General features: G+C 33.4%; 2 protein-coding genes across 3 annotated transcripts; both read right to left on the minus strand.

The window, feature by feature from the left end:
* Positions 1–1,688: 1,688 nt before the first annotated feature.
* LOC111016309 (calcineurin B subunit-like protein) lies at positions 1,689–9,639 on the minus strand. Its single transcript, XM_022291649.2, has 14 exons — positions 9,093–9,639; positions 8,130–8,310; positions 7,882–7,941; positions 6,992–7,155; positions 6,841–6,904; positions 6,659–6,727; positions 5,879–5,974; positions 5,424–5,468; positions 5,030–5,091; positions 3,827–3,893; positions 3,078–3,128; positions 2,446–2,553; positions 2,300–2,347; positions 1,689–2,144 (listed from the first exon to the last, which is right to left on the minus strand). Exons 1-14 carry the CDS (start codon positions 9,539–9,541, stop codon positions 2,013–2,015), a joined length of 1,596 nt encoding a protein of 531 aa, XP_022147341.1. The 5' UTR covers positions 9,542–9,639; the 3' UTR covers positions 1,689–2,012.
* Positions 9,640–14,711: 5,072 nt separating this feature from the next.
* Positions 14,712–17,892, minus strand: LOC111016410 (RNA-binding CRS1 / YhbY (CRM) domain-containing protein). 2 transcript variants are annotated; one of them, XM_022291811.2, is made up of 5 exons: positions 17,254–17,892; positions 16,378–16,505; positions 15,934–16,159; positions 15,714–15,841; positions 14,712–15,196 (listed from the first exon to the last, which is right to left on the minus strand). In XM_022291811.2, exons 1-5 carry the CDS (start codon positions 17,792–17,794, stop codon positions 14,984–14,986), a joined length of 1,236 nt encoding a protein of 411 aa, XP_022147503.1. In that variant the 5' UTR covers positions 17,795–17,892; the 3' UTR covers positions 14,712–14,983. The 2 variants fall into 2 exon arrangements, 1 of the variants encoding a protein (XP_022147503.1); XR_002602184.2 differs by having other exon boundaries at positions 15,057–15,196; positions 15,592–15,841.
* Between the last annotated feature and the right edge of the window lie 615 nt (positions 17,893–18,507).

Here is an 18,507-nt window from a genome sequence, read left to right on the forward strand (position 1 = left end):
CACTCATAAAGGAGACAGCTCCAAGAGGTTAAAGTAGGCACGGTCGTAGGGGAACACAGCCAAGCACCGAGACTCGGAAGCAAATCACATGGTTTGGGACTGTTGAGATTTTTTTATCTTTTCTTTTTTTTCTCTTCAATTGGGAAAAAGAAAAGAAAAAAAGAAACAGAATTATAGGACTTGTCAAAAATAATAAAATAATAAAATAAAATAGCGATGCGATTGGGGAAGCTTTGCCAACGTTGTTGGAATAGGGGCGGGGCCCACCTTGGCCACTGGTAAGAATTTCTTACGGCCCCACTCCTCACTCTCTCTCTCATTATTTTATCCTTCTCACTCTCCTTTTTTTTTTCGTCTCTTTATTTCTTTGGATTTTTCTTTTCTTAGTGCAACGAAGGGTGATGGAGGAAAAGAGAAAGGATAATAAATAATTAAAATTTTACAAAAGGCAAAAAAAAAAAAGAAAACCAAAGAATAGGTTTAAAAATTTAAAATTCTTATCCAAAACTTATTGACTTGTTTGGGAAAAAACTAGTTTTACGTCAATCACCATAAATGGATGCAGTAGCAGTACAATAATAATAATATAAGTGAAAAGATAGGACAAACACCTCCAATCATCCACTTCAATGCCCATTAGCTGCTGCTACCCTGTCTCTCCCTTCCTATTTTCAGATAGACCACACTTCAAATTTTTTTTTAATTTTTTTAAATAATTGGGAGCCGGAACTAGGCTCGACTAATACCCAGGAGCATTTGTACCTGCCTAAAGTCCAGACCCGAAAGACATCAATAATTTTTTATATTAAGTATACAAAAAGGTTTGAACTTGAGATATGACAAAGAGGCCCCAATCTCTTGCCAACCTTGAATAAGAAATGCTAAACAATTACCAACCATGTTTTTTACCAAATGCTGTTCTATTTTCTTAATTAAAAAGAAGAAATAGAAAATGAGAAAAAAAATGACATTACCAAATGAACCTTTTTTTTAAGAGTCTGTTTGGTAATGTTGCCGTTATTTGTTTATGTTTTATCATTTTAAACAAAGAAAATTAGTACTGCAGGGCCACCAATAGCTAACACTCATAGATTTAAAGATGACAAAACAATACTTTTGTTTATGTTTTGAAAGAAATCAAAAGCGAGAACAAAAACAAATTGTTTCTAAAATTTATATTCAATTTTGAGAATATTTCTAAGAGAGAAAAAAAAAGAAAGAAAGAAAGAAAAAGTTAACACGAATAGTTGTTATTGTTAAAGGCCTAAACTTCTTTAATAATTTATAAACAAGAAATGAAATATTAGCAACGGGCACTAAATTTCTAATTTCTATGATGAAATAATCAACGTGAGTTTATGATGTGGTTCACAGAACTTAACATTTCATGAACCAAGCATCTTCCAAACTCTCTCTACAAAAGTTTGACACTTTTCCACAATTGACAGTTCACCTATAACCAATGGGGCTGTTTTAACTCTTTTTTTCCATCACTGTTAATAGAAAAGGAATTCCAAGAAGCAAACAATTTTACAGCTCACCCTTTTGAAAATAAATGAACAGCTCATATTGTATCAATATCCAAACAAATTTATTACAGATTATGATTGAGATACAGTACCTCGAGTTTGGAACATGGAGAGAATTTGAATATCCACAAGGTAATGGCCTGGAGTCTGTTGAGCAGATTTTATAATCAGCAATCAGCAAACAGCAAAGTTGTATAGATTATGGCAACATTACCAAAAGGCAGAGAGTTTTTTGACACTACAAGAACTCAGATCAAAACATATGAAGAAGTTTTAAGGAGTGGATAACTTCACAAGGGGCAATGTAGTAAAATATGTTGCCCCACTACCTATTGTATATTCATGGAAAAGCCCAACCCTCTCCTACATCTTTGTTTCCTCCTAATCAATATTCAGGGAGGAGGTTATAGTAATATGACCAAACAAGACATGGGAAACAAACTCAATCATCAAACAATGTTAGACACACTATGTTATCTCCGACTACGAACTCGGCAGCAGATGCCACGAGAAAAGTGCAATCAGCAGCGGGTTCTTTCTTAAGCAGCAGAGGAAATCGTCCTTGCTAATCTTCCCGTCGCCATCAGTATCAAACAGTTTGAAGAGCTCATGGGCCTGCAATCACTCGTATACAAAGATGGAGATTAAATCTAATACTTGACAGAGAAGAAGGGGTAGATCTGATGTTGGTGATTAGTTTTTCTGTGGGTTGTGAAGGTCAGTATTGTTGAAAATGTAGTTCATTTAATATATGAAGAAAGGTACCGTACCTCGTCGGTATTCAGATCTGGTATTGCTGGTCTGATGAATTCTTCTAGCTGATACCAATGAGTAACCAGAGAATGAGAAATCAGCATTCATCCAAATGCAAAAAGGTAATAACAACAATAAAAGAAAAAAGGAACGGCAAGTTTACTTTTTGTTCTGAAATGTTATCTCCTTCGTTGCTACATTCATCAAGGATCGTCTCACAGGATTGCTGAAAATTTTGCAGCCTCGTAACATGTAAAGAACCGAACAGGTACTGGTAGCAACAAAAAACACAAATTATGAGCAACTGTGGAATTAGAAAGAATTCAAGTAAAAGTAACTCTAAAAAAGAGCACTGAAGATGGACAATGCAAAGCAAGCAGGACAAAGTGGTCATTACGCTTAGAATGCATCGTACAGTTCTTAACTATTAAAATAATGGGATGATATTATGGAAGTTCAATCGGAAATAAGGAATCACATGAGCCAATTTCTTTTCAGAGAAAAAAACTGCAAATTTTCTTACATCAGAAAGCAGTTTCTATTAACAAGTAATCATCCATCAATATGCCATAGTTTCTACGTCACAGCAATTTTTTTAACCTAGCAATTTGCTTGAAGCAAACTGAACAGAAGTGAAACCTATTTACGCATGCAGATAAAAATGGTGAATTATCTAAACTTCGAAGTTCTTGGCATCAAACAGATGACACACACTGTGAAAGGTGTGGAATAGAGAAACTATTGGCACTGTGTGACAGGAAGCTCAATCAAAGGATCGCTGAGAGAAGGAAAAACCTGCTTGAATGTTATTGATCCCATCTCCTCTATATCAATAAAAGAAAATATCTGCAGCATATAAAGAAGAAAAAATGATATTCAATCACTCTTTTTGAAATAACCAAGGAACGTAAACAACATGAAAATTTGAGGTAGGAATAGATAGAGAAAGAGATAAAACGAATCAAGAACATCAAAGCATCGACATGATTACTTCGCGCCGGCTCATGATATTAGGAAAAGATTACAAGAAATACAGTTGGTAAAGCTCATTTGCAGTGATAAAACATCAATACGTTTTACCATTACGCATTAATAACTCTTAATTACCTTTCCTCCAAGCAAATATTCACAATCTCAGGACCACATCGCTGATATTGAAAATTCCTAAGAAATTTAATTACACTCTGCTCTTAATGGAGAGAGAATCCGAATCTTAATGCACCAGGGAATAGACGTCAACGATTCAAGCAGCACAAACGAAACAACTAGTGCATTCTATATTTTATATTCAATAAATTTTTAGATAAGAGAATACTTTCTTCAAATATTAGAAAAATGGAAGTATCAAATTCTCAAATTTTGAAAAGTTAATTGCTTTGTTCACACACCTAATATAAGAATATCTACCACCTTGAAAGTCTTTCCCACTTGAAGAAAGTAATAAATATTTAGCCATGTTTACTTTCAATTTAAGCATAAGCAACGTGCATAAACAATTTGAGAAACAACTGCTAGTGAAGATATTGAAGCTATAGTGAACTCACCTCTTCAGCAACCGTACAAGCCTTGAGTCTTAAAGCTCTTATAAAGCCATCATATGTAGCACGGCCACTGCAAAAAGAACAAGACAATGATATCAAAATATCATATATTTTGAAATACCATACAAGCTTTTCACGGTAAAGGATAATTTGATTGCCCAGCTTTATGCTTCAAAAGCTTTTGGATGAGAGGTTTGATTGGGGGAATGCTTCACGTGCCCTCCTATATGCCTTCAAATCCCAAAGTAAAAGAACCTTTCAAGTAACAAAATCCTTTGATTGCTCATTTTTCCCATACAATCGAGAATAATCTTGCTATAGACATGCAGGCGCAATTTTGTCTTACTAGGTAGTCCCCATTTTGGAGGAAAGCGGAAGACTGTTTGGCATGCATTTTGTCACAGTTCTAGACAAAGTAGAAAACAGGGTTTTTTGCAAATACGAGTTAGGATTATCGACAGCCCAGAGGTGGAGCAATGAACAACTTGTAATACATGATTATAGACTTCACTTCTAGCTAACTTTTCTCTAGCTCCTCTGTATTTTACTCTTACTTGGGGGTCTATGTCCAGAGATTTCTTTGGCTTCTTGCAGAATTGTATAGCTCTAGCTTTGGTTTTCTCGATTCTTCGACCTTACAGATCTCATTTGTACGGTGATCTTTCTTACTGCAAGTATTGTTTCCTTTTCAGGACTCTAGAATATACAGAGATCCTTGAACGTACATCCTCAATTTCAAAATCTTTATGATGTTGATCCTTCAGAAATCATTTATAACCATCTTTTATCAGAGAATACATGTAACGTGACTCAATTTTAATGTCACTAATTTCTACAGCAAAAGTGAAGGATGTCAATGTCCTGTTCATTATTTGGATGGTTTATTTATAAGAAACAATTTGTACCGTGAAGAAAATGCACGGGTAAGAGGAGGAGAAGGTCTTGAAACCCAAGCTAGGATATAAGAGTACTATTGGAGAAGAAAAAAACTCCAACTGGTAAATAATTAGCTTTTCTTTAAAATAATGGGATAATAAAATTGGAAAGTATACTCACTGTATCACAAATATCAATTATCAGAAATTCTTCCCAATCTATATCTCCAAAAAGAATTATTTTCCTTACTTTCTCACATCCAACGCTACCAATAAAATAGAACATTCCTTGTATATTTTGCACATATGGAAGGAAAAAATAGAATAGTACCTAGAGTCTGGATTCATGGACAGAAACTTATCAAGAAAATCAACAGCTTCAAGGCTGCTGACCTGGAACAAATGGGGGAAAAGAAACCAAACTTAGTAATATACATTTAGAAGAGAATGTGAAATGTAAGGAGAGAATTAAAAAGGCGATAAACTAAAACAATAACAAGTCACAGCTACTGGAGGCAGAACTTGATCATACCCCAGGAGCAGAACGTCTGACAGAGATGGAACATTTACTAGGAAGAACCATTAGCCCAAATTTAAATAAAGATTAGAGAGAACAACTTTTTAAAGTTTCATCCAAACAAAGAGACGCACAAGTGATTTGCCTTCAAATTCTATGGATTAAGCAAAAGAAATGATTATTCATCGTTATTGTAACAAGGACTCACTTGTTCCATCTTGGCCATTTCGATCAAATAATCAGAGGGTCTCTCCTGCAAAATTATTATCACAATGAGATAAGAATAAAAAAGGAAAATATAAGCATTTGGTTCAGATAAAAGGCAGAAGCTAAAGACCATTAACACCAGTGTCAGTATAACATGACTGTACATGCACAAACAAAATGTTATACAACAAAAATTGTCAAAAATCACAGTTGAAATCACTGGGTAGGTGATGCATGACAAACCAGATCCATTATTCACATTTAGCTCTATGTACCAAATTAAATATTCATTATTTTTCATGCACTACTGGATTTGTCCGTATCAATAATGCTTAGAAAATAATAAATATATGTTGCAAAAGGTTTAAGGAAGTAACACTAGAATTTAAATGCGAATTATTGGGAAGTACAAAAACATTAAATGCAATATTTGAGAAAAAAAACAGAAGTACATACTTGTTTTGCCTCGGAGGCCTTGGTCAGAAGCATTAAATCTCCATATGAATGAGACGTTTGGACAACATTTAGGGAGGTGGCAATTGCATGGCTAGTCTGCATGAATAATTTTTCAATTCTTGTCAAGAATCAACATTGAACTGACCATAAAATAGAAGTAACCAATCAAATAAGTAGAAACATCCTATAATTTGATTGAGTAATAAAATAATCCATCACGAAAAAAAAACATTGAGCACCGTCCACTTGACAAGTGGTATCCCACCCTATTAGACAAGAAGCCTTAGTTATGAGTACTTTCTAATCATTGTTTAAGCATCCTTGAGTCTTCGGACATTAAATAGGGTTTTTCTGCTTTTAGGTTCAAAAATCAAAATGTATCAATTATCCACCCTTAATTCCAATCAATATATAAATCCTGGGGAAAGGAAAGTACAGTACATGGTTGGGAAGGATTTAAATCCATCCAAAACAAACTGGAACTTTAAAGTGCAGGATAAAAAAGAGTCAGGAACATTAGAAATGAGATAATAGCTTCTTTTAACAAGAATTCAGGAGTTAGATCTAAAAGAAAGTATAAATAAGTGGAGTGAAAGTTTTCCAGACTGATATTTTCAATAAAGGAGGTTTTCATGGGGAAAAACAATCAGTAAAAACTAAAGTGGGAAATAACCACCCATACATCCACTGGATTGCTAGTGGAAGATCAACAAAGAAGATAAACAAACTGGTATGGTAAAGTAAAAAAGAAATTATAAACTCAGATGAGCAGAACCTTACTCTCTTAGCAAATTCAAGAGTACTTTCTTTTCTGTTATGCCGTGGTGAAATAACAGGAAGATACTCAACCTGGTCAGAAAATACAATGTGACTTTAACAGTGTCTAAATTAAATCGAACCAAAAGTTTATAAACAGGTGCAGGATACCAAAAGAAAATGGAAAAAAATAATAATAATAATACCTCCATGTAATTGTGAAATTGCAAAAACATTCTAATCATGATCTTCGGCAAAGAAACAAGCCCCCTAAGCAAAACATCATTTTCACAAACAACATGGTAAGATCTATTGGCATCACCCAAATAAAAAATCAAATGAGCAGTGAACACTTACCATGATTGGTCAAAGTGTACATGAGGATAACGAACAACTACGGGTTGGATTGCATAACCAGGAAGGAAAGCACCAAGTTGAAAAGAAATAAGAGACCTTCCATTTGTTGTGGTGCCCTCCGGAAATAATAAAACTCTTGGAAATCTATTACAAGAAGCCTTTCTCTGTATTCACATCCTTGAAAGCACAGTTTTCTATCAAAGATCTTATCACGTTGATTCAAGTCAACTCTCACACACTTGTGAATCAAGGAAAAGTGGGAGGGGATACTAGATCATTTATTCATCATTGCCCTTGTATTAAACTATGTGCATAAGTTTTAACCTTTGTTAAAAAGGCAATAATCTAATGAGAACTGTTAACGTATTATGCATATAAAATATAATGCTTGAATTATGTGTGGGATTTCATTAGATTTAACACTTCTCTATGGGGATCGGTCACTGAGGTTTTTCGTAATTATCAGTTAGGAGTCATTCTTTTGGATTGGAGCCCGTTTCTTTAGGGGTTTCCTGTTGCTGGGCTGTTTTTTTGTATGCCCTCTTTTTGTAGCTTTTGAAAGTGCAGTTTCTTATCAAAATATATATATATAATGCTTGAAAATTTTCAATTAGGGGAATGGAAACATAATCATAATGGTACAAAAATAATTCTTCAATCATTGTTTTAAAAAGCACACCTAGGTGCTAGAGGCTCTTGGCCTCTTATTGAGGTACACACCACCTAAATAGTATTTTTATTTAAAAAAAAAAAAACAAGAAACTATGTTACAAGAGCCCCCATTTACGTAAAAGATCTCTAATATGTTTTCAAGATTCAGTGCTCAACAACATGGGTATTACATGCAAGGGGATGTATAAGTACATACAAAAGTTACAGAAACTTTTTACCTTTATTTCACTAATGGCATGCTTCTTTGATGTAGGTGAAAACCTATCTACATAGATCACCTAAGAACATGAAAACAACAATTATGATACTTCTCTCACGAGAAACTGATCATATATAAACATAAACTAACGTACTACATTATAATGACCAGATGAACTAATTAGTTATGAAATTTATTAGGTATTCAATAAGGTCTTGCTTCTTTACTTGGAATCAGTTAATTTAGTGGTAAAGGGCATGAAATGACCTGCATGGCTCTGATAATGGTCCCAACAAAGGGTATCGAATCGTGGGACTCAGCTGCGACCATGGTTGGAAATAACTCATAAAAATAAAAGATAGGTTCTATATAAGATACATGATTAGATACGACAATTGGAGCAATTTCCCTTGGAGCAGGTCTCCCTTTTCTTTTTATCCAATGATATCTGAGGGAGAAAGACAAAGGAAAATCACTAAATTAGGAAAATAACGGTAGAAAAAATTGGAATTCAAACAAATTATATATAAATTGTGCTCAGGATAAGAGATAAACAATCAAACAGAACTCATTCCAGAAGTGATTTTGCACCAAAAATCACAAATATTTGGCATAGCAGAATAACATGCTGACAAATTGTAAGAGCCCTTCTCATTCAGTGCCTCTTCTACAATAATTTTCTTTTTCCTCTTATGTCTTGCTTGACAGTCCGAATAAATCCAAGACATCCAAAAAAAGAAACACGAATAACCATCAAGAGGAGTAAGAGAGGAAAGAGAGAGGACCCTTGATTTAAGCAACCGATAAGAGCACCCTTGTAGACTTTATTTCAAAAATTTAAACAACCCACTACTCATTTCAGTAACTTTACTGTCTTGCAATAATTGGAGTACACACCAGATGACCCAGATACTAGATGAACTATAAGAAATAAAGTAAAAATAAAATAAGAAATGCAATTTAACTGCCACAAATCCAAGTTCCATATCCACTTCTCTGTTTTTCTCGCCACCCAATCATCCCTAAATAAAGCTTATATAGTATATGAAATCGCCAACTCATGGAGATAAGATAGCAAGAGAACAAGAAACCTTCGTACGGCAACATTGCAAATACAACAGTAGTTCGTCTACATAAACTTTGAAACTCGAAGTAAGTAAACGAACACATGAACTTTGAAATTCGAATTAAGTAAACGAAAAATCAAATGAAAAACAGAACGTATCTCACCCAAAAGAAAATAGAATACACCGCGAGCAAAGCCTTGTAACCCCCATGAGCCTACACCTCCACCTCGGCATCGGATTCTCCCTATCCTTCCACCCATGAAGCGCTGACTTTGTCGCTACATATCCAACCAAAAGACCGAGTCCAAAAAGCACGAGACGAACAAGCGCAATAGGTATGCAGACCACAATCTTAACCCACTCATAAACCCCATCGATACTCGGCGTGGAGTTCCGAAACGGATCCATCGTGGCGGTCTCCGGAACGGAGAATCCATCCGAGCCAAGAAACCCATAGGGATTTCGAGAACACAATCGAGAATCGTCGTGATTGCCGTTCTGATAATTGATCTGCTCCGGTGGACCGGTGTCGTCTTCGATTCTGAGGATTACATCGACGCGATCGGTGGGTTCGGCGGGGAGTAGCTGCGAGGTGAGATCGCTGTCCGCCATTGATGGGATGGGAAGAAGAAGAAGAAGAAGAAGAAGAAAAAAAAATGGAGAAAGAGAGAGGAGTGGAGATTCGAAATGGCCGACCAATGGATGGTAAAATTTTATGGTGGGAACGAAAGCCAATTTGTTGTGTCGTGTAGCGTTAAGATCTGTAATTCTCGCGGATTTTTTTTATTTTTATTTATTTTCAATTTTATATAACCCACCTTGTTAAGAAAACTAATATAGCAGATGGCACGTGCATGCACGTGGTTCTTTCTCTTAATTGTATTTTACCTTGTAATAAAATATATGCTGAATTACCAATTTAGCCACATAATTTGGGATTAGTTTTAATGTGATCCCTAATTTTAAAATATCTAATTTGATTCCTACGTATATATGTTTTTAGTACAACATGTGGAATTCACGACCTTTTCGTCGACCAATTAAATTATGTTTTAGTTGACTACAATTTATCGTATTTTATAAAATTGTTTTTATATCATTATTGGATATCAACGTTAATAAATGTAGTTTAGCGAAAGCACGTAATAACCTTCCATGTGATATTTTTGGTAGTTTAAGATTTTGATAATTTTAAATTTGTCAAGTTTAGCGAAAGCGCGTAGTAACCTTCCATGTGATATTTTTTGTAGTTTAAAATTTTGATAATTTTAAATTTTGACAAATTTCAAATGATTTTTGTTATATGCTGCCACATTAATTCATGTAGCTTGAAAGTTTAAAGTATTTTCATGTTTTAATTTTGTTATTTATAGATTAAGGATAAGAACCTATAGTATAAAAAAACTTTATTTCCAACACCATCTAAATAGAAGTAAATTTAATTACATTAATTTAAAATCATTTTTCACTAAAAACTAAATGAATAACTTAAAATTATTTATCGAATTTTAAACGACTTAAAATTAGTTATTAAACTTCGTGATGTCAAACAAATATTAAAATCGTAAATTCAAATTTCAACGTAGGTCTAATATTAAAATTAAAATAAAATAATAAGTAACTAATTATAAACAATGTTGGAACTATTTCAAGCTATCGGCACGATTACCTAAATTAGACCAAACTTGACTATAAAATTAAAATATCTTAAGATATATATGATTTTTTTAAAATTTTGATCATGCATAAAATAATCATCCGTTTGATAAAATTAAGAGACCTATGTTTTATAGGTCAGTCACTTAACTAGTAATATTTGATTTACATTTAAAAAAAAAAAAAAACCCGATCACCATATTTCATTTCCAACTAGATATTACAATTGGCACTGAACATAAATTTATAATCTAAAAACTATTTTTTTTTCTCTCATTCACATATATTTTGCAAGTTCAAGCTCATTTTCATATAAATAAAAGTTTTAACATTAAACTTGTTGAATTTTTTTGTTTATGTCCTAAGTTGAGCTATGTTGAAGTTGAAAATAAATGTTAATCTATACCGTTTAGATCAATATTATCGATGAATACCTATTTATACCAATCACTCTTAAAAATTTAATAAATATTTGTTTTTTTAAGCAAAATATATATATATATATTAATTTATTTATTGATTTGTTTAAAAAAATTGTGTATTTGACAACATAAATATTATTTTTATTTTTTTATAGTTTATTATTTTGGGCGTCCAGCCTTATCCAAACTTGGGTGACTTACCTGGCTTAAAAAAAATCATGGAGATATGACACAACCACTCCTAAGTCTTACTGTTGTTGTTTTCTAATTTTTGACACTTGTAATCAATATAATTCAAATTTATTTTCAGTTTTTTCCCAAGCCACACACGTATTTCTTCTAGATTGTACGACTGAAAATAATTCAAAATACGAAATTGGCTCCTAAATTTGATCACTCCTAATAATACTTTTGAAATGTATAGTTTTTTTTTTACTCGATACAGAAAAAGAAAAAAATAATAATAGTGTGCATAACAAAAAAAACAAACGTAATGATCATTGTTTATTCTTCGTCTTAATTAAATGTTTGATAAATAAGAGATAATAAACAAACATTTTTTTTTTCGTTTTTTTGTTAAATGGTAAATTTGAGTGTCAAGAAGATGGGTATTGATCAAATAGCGACTAAATATTGTTTAAAACAACAATAACGGGGATGAAAATAAAATGTATTAGAGCTAAAAATAAATAAATAATAGACATGATATAAAATAAAAGAGGAATAATTCAGCCATGAACAATATTGAGGTACTGGACGATTTGTATATATCTTCTATTGGTCGCCATTATGTTTTTTAGGAATTTATGAAGCAAAAGAAGATAAATTTTTAGTTTTTCTAAAAAAAATAAAAATAAATAGCACTACAAATATACCAATGACATATATATATATACACGACAATATATGAACGTGGGATCGAACTCATAATCTGTTGATTGTAAATATATGTCAATTGCGATAAGCACTGCAATGCCCACTTCGACATGTTGCTACTTAAATATTAATGTAAGTCATTACATTTTTTACATGTTAGTTTGTTAGTTGGTCCAAGAGTCGAAAACTATCCCATTGAAAAAGCTCAGCTAGATGTCTTAATTAGCTGAGATAGGTAAATCCACTAAATTATTACATACTAAAAAAATCAATTACAATTTTAAAATCGTAAGTTATTACATGCCAAAAAAAAACTAAAGCATGGTTCCATAACAATTTTATTTTTGATTTTATCCGTAAAAATTAAGCTTAAGATAAAAATATTACTTCCACTCTCATCTATGTAATTCTTTTTTTTGTTACACAAATTTTAAAAACGCTTCAAATTTCAAGCCATATTTTAAAAAAATATAAGTGGTAGTTTTCAAAAACTTATTTTTATTTCTTAAATTTGACTCAGAATTAAAATAAATCCGTAAGAAAACGAAAAAAATACCAAATAATGTTAAAAAGAAAACAAAAAACCAAATAAATTGATACATATGATTTCTAAAAACAGAAAATAAAAATAAAAATATAGAATAAAAATATTATTTTTTAACAAATGATTAAATTTGCCGGAGAAGTCGGCAGAAAGTGAGCGAAGGTGCGTGAGGGTTGGCCAGCTGCTAGTGCTTGGCGGACGCGAATTGGAACCACGTGAGGCCCAAGCCTTCTGTTGGGTCATTATCAAATATCAGATTATTTTAAATGAGATAATGTCTAATATTTTATTTTAATTCTAATTTTATCCTTATTTATGATATTTATATTTATTATCGTTAGTTATTTTATTTAATTGTCAAATATTTAAATTCCTTTGATTTTAGGTCCCAAATCATTTATTTCATAATCCCTTAATTTACTCACGGATATATTATACTAAATTGTTAACCTATATTATAATAATTTTTTTGTAATTAATTTTAAGGAATTAAGGAATTATGGAAATAATCAATTCAAATAATAATGTTTTACGATTACGCGTACGTAAGTACTTATGAGTCAATTATAAACTATATACTTCTATATTCAATAGACATACAAACATATATAAACTATATCAGGTTATTGAGTTCTTAAAACTGAAGCAGGATCATCTACCAACTTTGTACTTATTTGTAGATATAAATTATATTCCGCTGTAAACAACAATAGTTGATTTTATGATAAAGAATCGATCAATTGAAATCAATCTCACATAAACTATAAACTATATATTATATCAAACCAACCAAAATTTTCGAAAACTTTGTAGTGTTCTATACAACAAAAATATTATTATGTTATTCAAATGTTACCATCAGTTATTTTTTTACCTCTTTTTTTTAGCAATAGTATAATAAACATAGTTATATAATATATACTTTTTATTTTAATTATCTTATTCCCTCCATTATTTTTTTTCGGTGTGTATAAACATATACTCTTCCAAAAGGTTATAAATTTTTTTTTGTTGCTATATACTAAACTATTAGATTATATAATATACTCATACGACCATTTATATAATATATTTTTCATTTTAATATTCTAATATAAACATATACTCTTATAAAAGGTGGTATAATATATACTTTTTATTGTTATATATACTTCTAGATTATATAATATATACTATTTTTCCCTATGGTGGCAGCACCTATTTTCTCCTTTGAAAAAAACACTATAGATTTTATTTTTTGCTCCCGTTCGAAAGTAGCTGCCCCAATCTCTCTTTTTCCAACGACACCCAAACAATGACAAACTTGTGACGATGCAACCCACCATAAACGATGATCTGCAGTAGCTGGCGACGCGTTCCCAGTTTGGAACGGTAGCAGTGGCAACATCCCTCCACGGCGGTGTGACTCCCTTGCATTAGCGACGTCCTTCTACGACATCGGTTCTGCAGTGGTGACAACACCCATGGTGCAGCAACCTCGTGATTCAAATCCACAGTAAAATCAATTGCAACTCCTCTACATGTGGCTGTTCGGTAGCTGTTTGCTTTAATCAAAACTTCCGGCACAAAAAAAGGTTCCTTATTGTTGCCGGAAAACGCTAGAATCACAACCAACTTGGAAAAAAAGTTGCAATTTGATTACCCGTCTATTAGTGTACTTATCCCTATCCAAATAGGTATTTTTTTATTCAAAGTAGTTATAAAGAAGATAATATATATATTTTTAAATTATTTACAAGTTATGTTTTCGTATAATACATAGGAGGAGGAGAGCAACATTGTCATGAGCAAGCAGGAAGTGAAGATCGTAATGTGAGAATTGAGAATGGAGGCCACAAAATAAGAAGGGACAAGTTCAGCACTGAAGCTAAATTTCGACGCTATACGAAATGAGGCTCAAAGAGGAAACATTTGAGATTGGAATGGAAACCCAGTCAAGGCAGGTTGTAAATTTATTCAAAGGAAATGATGAATCAAGATTATGGAGGACATGGTAGAACGTGAAGGGCTGAGATTAGAGAAATGTCAACCTACGAGAGAACTTATCGAAAAATTGAACTTCTTCAAAGTAATTTGAATCTTCGATAGAGACATTCTACATCTGACAAGAGTGGCATTGTTCAGAAATGAAACCCAATTTATGGCGAAAATTTTGCATTACATCTCCTTCATTCACATGACTTGTGAATGAAGGAAAACATGCAAACTTGTCTTATGGTAAGTTCCAGTTTTCATGCCCTATCTTACTTCGTTAATTGTTTAATAAATGTTTACAATTCTCAAAAAAAAAAAAAAAAAGCTTTATTGTTTCTAAAAGTGAGAAGCCAATCTAAATGAACAATACAATAACTGTCAACAATTTTATAACTTCAACTTTCCATTATAGACTCTTGTGACAAAATTTTCATTCCCATTCTTCAATGGCCGAACAGGAGGTGTTAGACAATCTTCAGCGTAGAGCATTCAAATCATCATGTTCTATGCTGCAATATAAATAAGTAGCCCGGAAACGAAATCACATGCTCAAAAGATCATGACACTTGCTAGGTTGGTATATTACTGATCATTAGCCCCATCGGAGTAATCATCGTCAAAATCGTCGTCATCATCGTCCTCTCCGACGCGATTTGTATTACCATTGGCCTCATCATCATCAAAGGACCCCCTAACTGTAAGAAAACATCCAGAGTCCAAGGGCTTGTAATCATTTCCCCTCCAAACTACAATCTGCTCTTTCTCAAATGTCACCAAGATACAAGGCACAAGGTCCTGAAAATTGATCGAAAATGGAAAGAGTTGAAACTTTTGGCACAATAAACAGTTCTTAAACCAATGAATGATACCACCAAACAAAGTTCTGAAGACTTAAAGACCATTAATAGCCTAAAATAAAGCTATGCTAACTTTCAAGCTTAAAATTACTCTGTGTGCCCACCCCCATTTATCGAGGCATTTGAACAACAGAAAAATTTATTTAAGATCATTGTATAATCCTGTATAGCGATCAATAAAGTAGTAAAAGATTTTAAGGGAACAAATTTAAACGATGTAGTAGGATAAGGTGGTTGGCCTTGGGATCAGTCAGGTTTGGACAACCTGTCTCAGTCACTCATGAATGTAAATAAATAGTATAAATAAATAAATAAGTCCCTTCCCTACCCTACCTCCGCACGAAGGCTCATATGGAGAACATTACTGGCAGTGGCAGTAGATTCTTTCTTCCTTTCTATCTGTGATTTAATAACAAAAGGTAGTTAAATAAAGGCAAGGGGGAAGTGAGCCTTACCCGGAGCTTGCAGCCTATTTTCTTGTAATCACTCTTCTCGAGACCCTGACAGTCAATCCGAACCAATTCGCAGGAGAGAAAAGCATCTCGAACCATGGGTACCAAACTGCCATAGTAACCGTTCTTTGCTGCAGTTCACAGCCATAATTTGTGAGTCAATGACCTCATGATGAAAAGGTAATTACTAGAAACAAGGTAAAAATGGTTCTCAAACACATACCAAGTTTTGTCAAAGCAGGAACAGCAAGTCCTTTCTTTCTCATTTCTTTTGTCTCCTCAATACTTAGTCCATCAATCGTAGTTTTAATCAGCCTGGGATATATAGGTTCATGAGGTCTCCATAACATCAAGGGAATGAATGGCCTTTTCTTGGTAATATAGTTCCTGCCTCTGTATAGAACAAGAAAACCACCATGCCTATGAATGATTTTTCCAAAGGTTTTGTCCTGCAAGCATGGATGAAGCTTGCATTAATTCCAGCAAAAACAGGTGGGTGTTATCATGTCATACACCATTAAAACAAATATCAAATGGTGTCACTCAAAATAGATTTCAATATGTTGAATATTCTTTGTGAGAAGAAATTCAATACCTGAAAAAATAAAGGAAATAAAGCGTTGGTATAAAGAAAGACAACTACAACCGTAAGAACCGAAAGTCATACCTCAAGTTGGGTGCACACATTTTTCATATCCACAGTGGGAACACCTAAACATTTGATCCTCACTGCTTCGGCATGTTTCCAGTGATTATAAATATCATTTAACATGTTGTGAGTCAAACCGTCTCTTCCTACAAACACATAGAAGTTATGTAGTTAAGAGAAAAGCAACTACTACAATGGAGCCATTAAACATAGGGATTGGGTAATAGAACTCCTCAGACATATAAGCATCGCAAATAAGTTATAAGATTTTTTTTTATGCTATCCATGTAGCATCTGTTAAATAGAGATGATGAAAAAAAACCCCATCCTTTTGTATATCACGCTGCATATCTTATTATCAACCTCAGTTTTTTTCTAATAATAAGATAAAGCAGATGTACAAACATAATACAATATAATAACAGCTTCAGAGTACAAATAATATGCGGGTTGTTTAGATATTCCAATCAATTCAATTTATCAGAGTAAATGCTCCATGATAACATCTTTATATGAAGGGTGAAATGGAAATCCAATCAAGAATATACCATCTAAATGTCAGCAAAACATAAAGAAATATACACTTTAAACAAAATAACAGCAATGAACATGAATACTGTGAACTTATTAGTTTCAATGAATTTGTCATGTATATCGCTCAAGACTCTTGTTTATAGACCACACCATAAATAAAAAATCAATCCCGATGTCTAATGCATCAGAAATACACAGACGACAAAAAAACATACAGCACAAACATTGAACAAACCCATTAAAAAAAAAAACCACATACCCACCTAAATTTTCACATCTGGTACCTGTTCACCAAAATCCAACAATACTTGGACCAAAAACCAAATTTCCAATCTTTGCACATCCCATAATATCACATACCCAAATTAATCTGCCTCTTTGTTTTCTTCTTTTGGCACTTCTCCACCAAAGCCTTTCTCTCAGCTCCCGTCAGTGGCTCCCCTTGGATATTCTCCCTCATAAACCTCCTTTTCTCTTCCAATTTTGGATCTTCCATGCCCTCTACAGAGCTCGCCTTCGGGTCCACCGCCGGGGCACACACCCCAGACCATTTCCTGTCGAGGCGCCCTGGCCCAAACGGCGAATACTTCGGTTCTCGAAGCCCGATAGGCCTCACAGAGGGGCTAGTCTCCGTGTAACTGTACTGGAAATCGAACGGCAAATCGGAATGCCTTGGCTTCTTGTCGGCGAGGTCGAGCGACGAGGGCGGTTTGTAGCGCTGTTTCGGAGGTTTATTCGGCCGCGGTTTAGGCTCCGGCGCTGGGGGTTTTGGGGAGAGAGACGGCGGGGATTCAAAGGCGTAGTGATCGCGGAGCTTGGAGTAGCAGAAGCATCGATTGAAAGATGTGAGAGGAGGAGCAAACAGGATTGGTTTTTGGCGGAGCAGTCTGATAACGAACATGAGGTAGACTGAGCGTGGATGAACAATGGCGGATAATCGGGAGGGGTTTAGGGTTTATCTGCGAACAACGAAATCGATTTGGGAAAATCATTTTGTTGTTTTTTTTATTATTCTTTTTCTTTTTTTGGTTGGTTTGAAAGTGGTATTTAATTTTGAGCCGTGGGATGAGTTGTCTCAATAAATATATGTCAATTATCATTTAATTATATTTATGTTGGTATGAACAAAATGACTTGATGGTCGCATGCTGATATTTTTATTTTAAGGTGTGGCATAATAATAGTGTGATAGCTCTGATAGCTCCGATGAAATTGATAAATAAACGTTTGTAAGTTTTTTTTAAATAAGAAAAATGGTCCTAAGTATTTAGGCTTTTCTAGTATAAGTGGAGCAAGATAATTCGAACTCATGATCTATGAGTGAGAGACAAATGTTAATTACCTTTAAACTAAAATTGTGTTGATATTGTAAATGTCTAGTTATATGCTCGGAATTTTTAATGGAACGTACCCTTTTAGTCTCAAGATATGAGTTTAGTGTATATATTAATCCATGAGGTCTAAAATGAGATAACTTTAGTCCATACGACTTAAAAAACGGTTATAAATGGTATTTGAATATCACATCATTTTTCCATCGTTGAACTAACAATCAAGTTAATCTTAAAATTTTAGGGATTAAAGAGACACTAAACTCAAATTTCAATGACTAGA

The sequence above is a fragment of the Momordica charantia genome (assembly GCF_013281855.1).
Source record: "Momordica charantia cultivar OHB3-1 chromosome 5 unlocalized genomic scaffold, Mcharantia_2.0 BLBB01000005.1, whole genome shotgun sequence".
Taxonomy (NCBI): domain Eukaryota; kingdom Viridiplantae; phylum Streptophyta; class Magnoliopsida; order Cucurbitales; family Cucurbitaceae; genus Momordica; species Momordica charantia.

Coding starts and splice junctions, on each gene's coding strand:
- LOC111016309 (XM_022291649.2), bottom strand. CDS start 9,541: ATGGCGGACAGCGATCTCACCTCGCAGCTACTCCCCGCCGAACCCACC. Junction 6,905..6,991: donor GTACACTTTGACCAATCATG/GTAAGTGTTCAC, acceptor TGTTTTGCTTAG/GGGGCTTGTTTCTTTGCCGA. Junction 5,092..5,423: donor AAATGGCCAAGATGGAACAA/GTGAGTCCTTGT, acceptor CATTTGTTCCAG/GTCAGCAGCCTTGAAGCTGT.
- LOC111016410 (XM_022291811.2), bottom strand. CDS start 17,794: ATGTTCGTTATCAGACTGCTCCGCCAAAAACCAATCCTGTTTGCTCCT. Junction 16,506..17,253: donor AAAGAGGCAGATTAATTTGG/GTATGTGATATT, acceptor ATGTGTTTGTAG/GAAGAGACGGTTTGACTCAC. Junction 16,160..16,377: donor ATGTGTGCACCCAACTTGAG/GTATGACTTTCG, acceptor CCATGCTTGCAG/GACAAAACCTTTGGAAAAAT.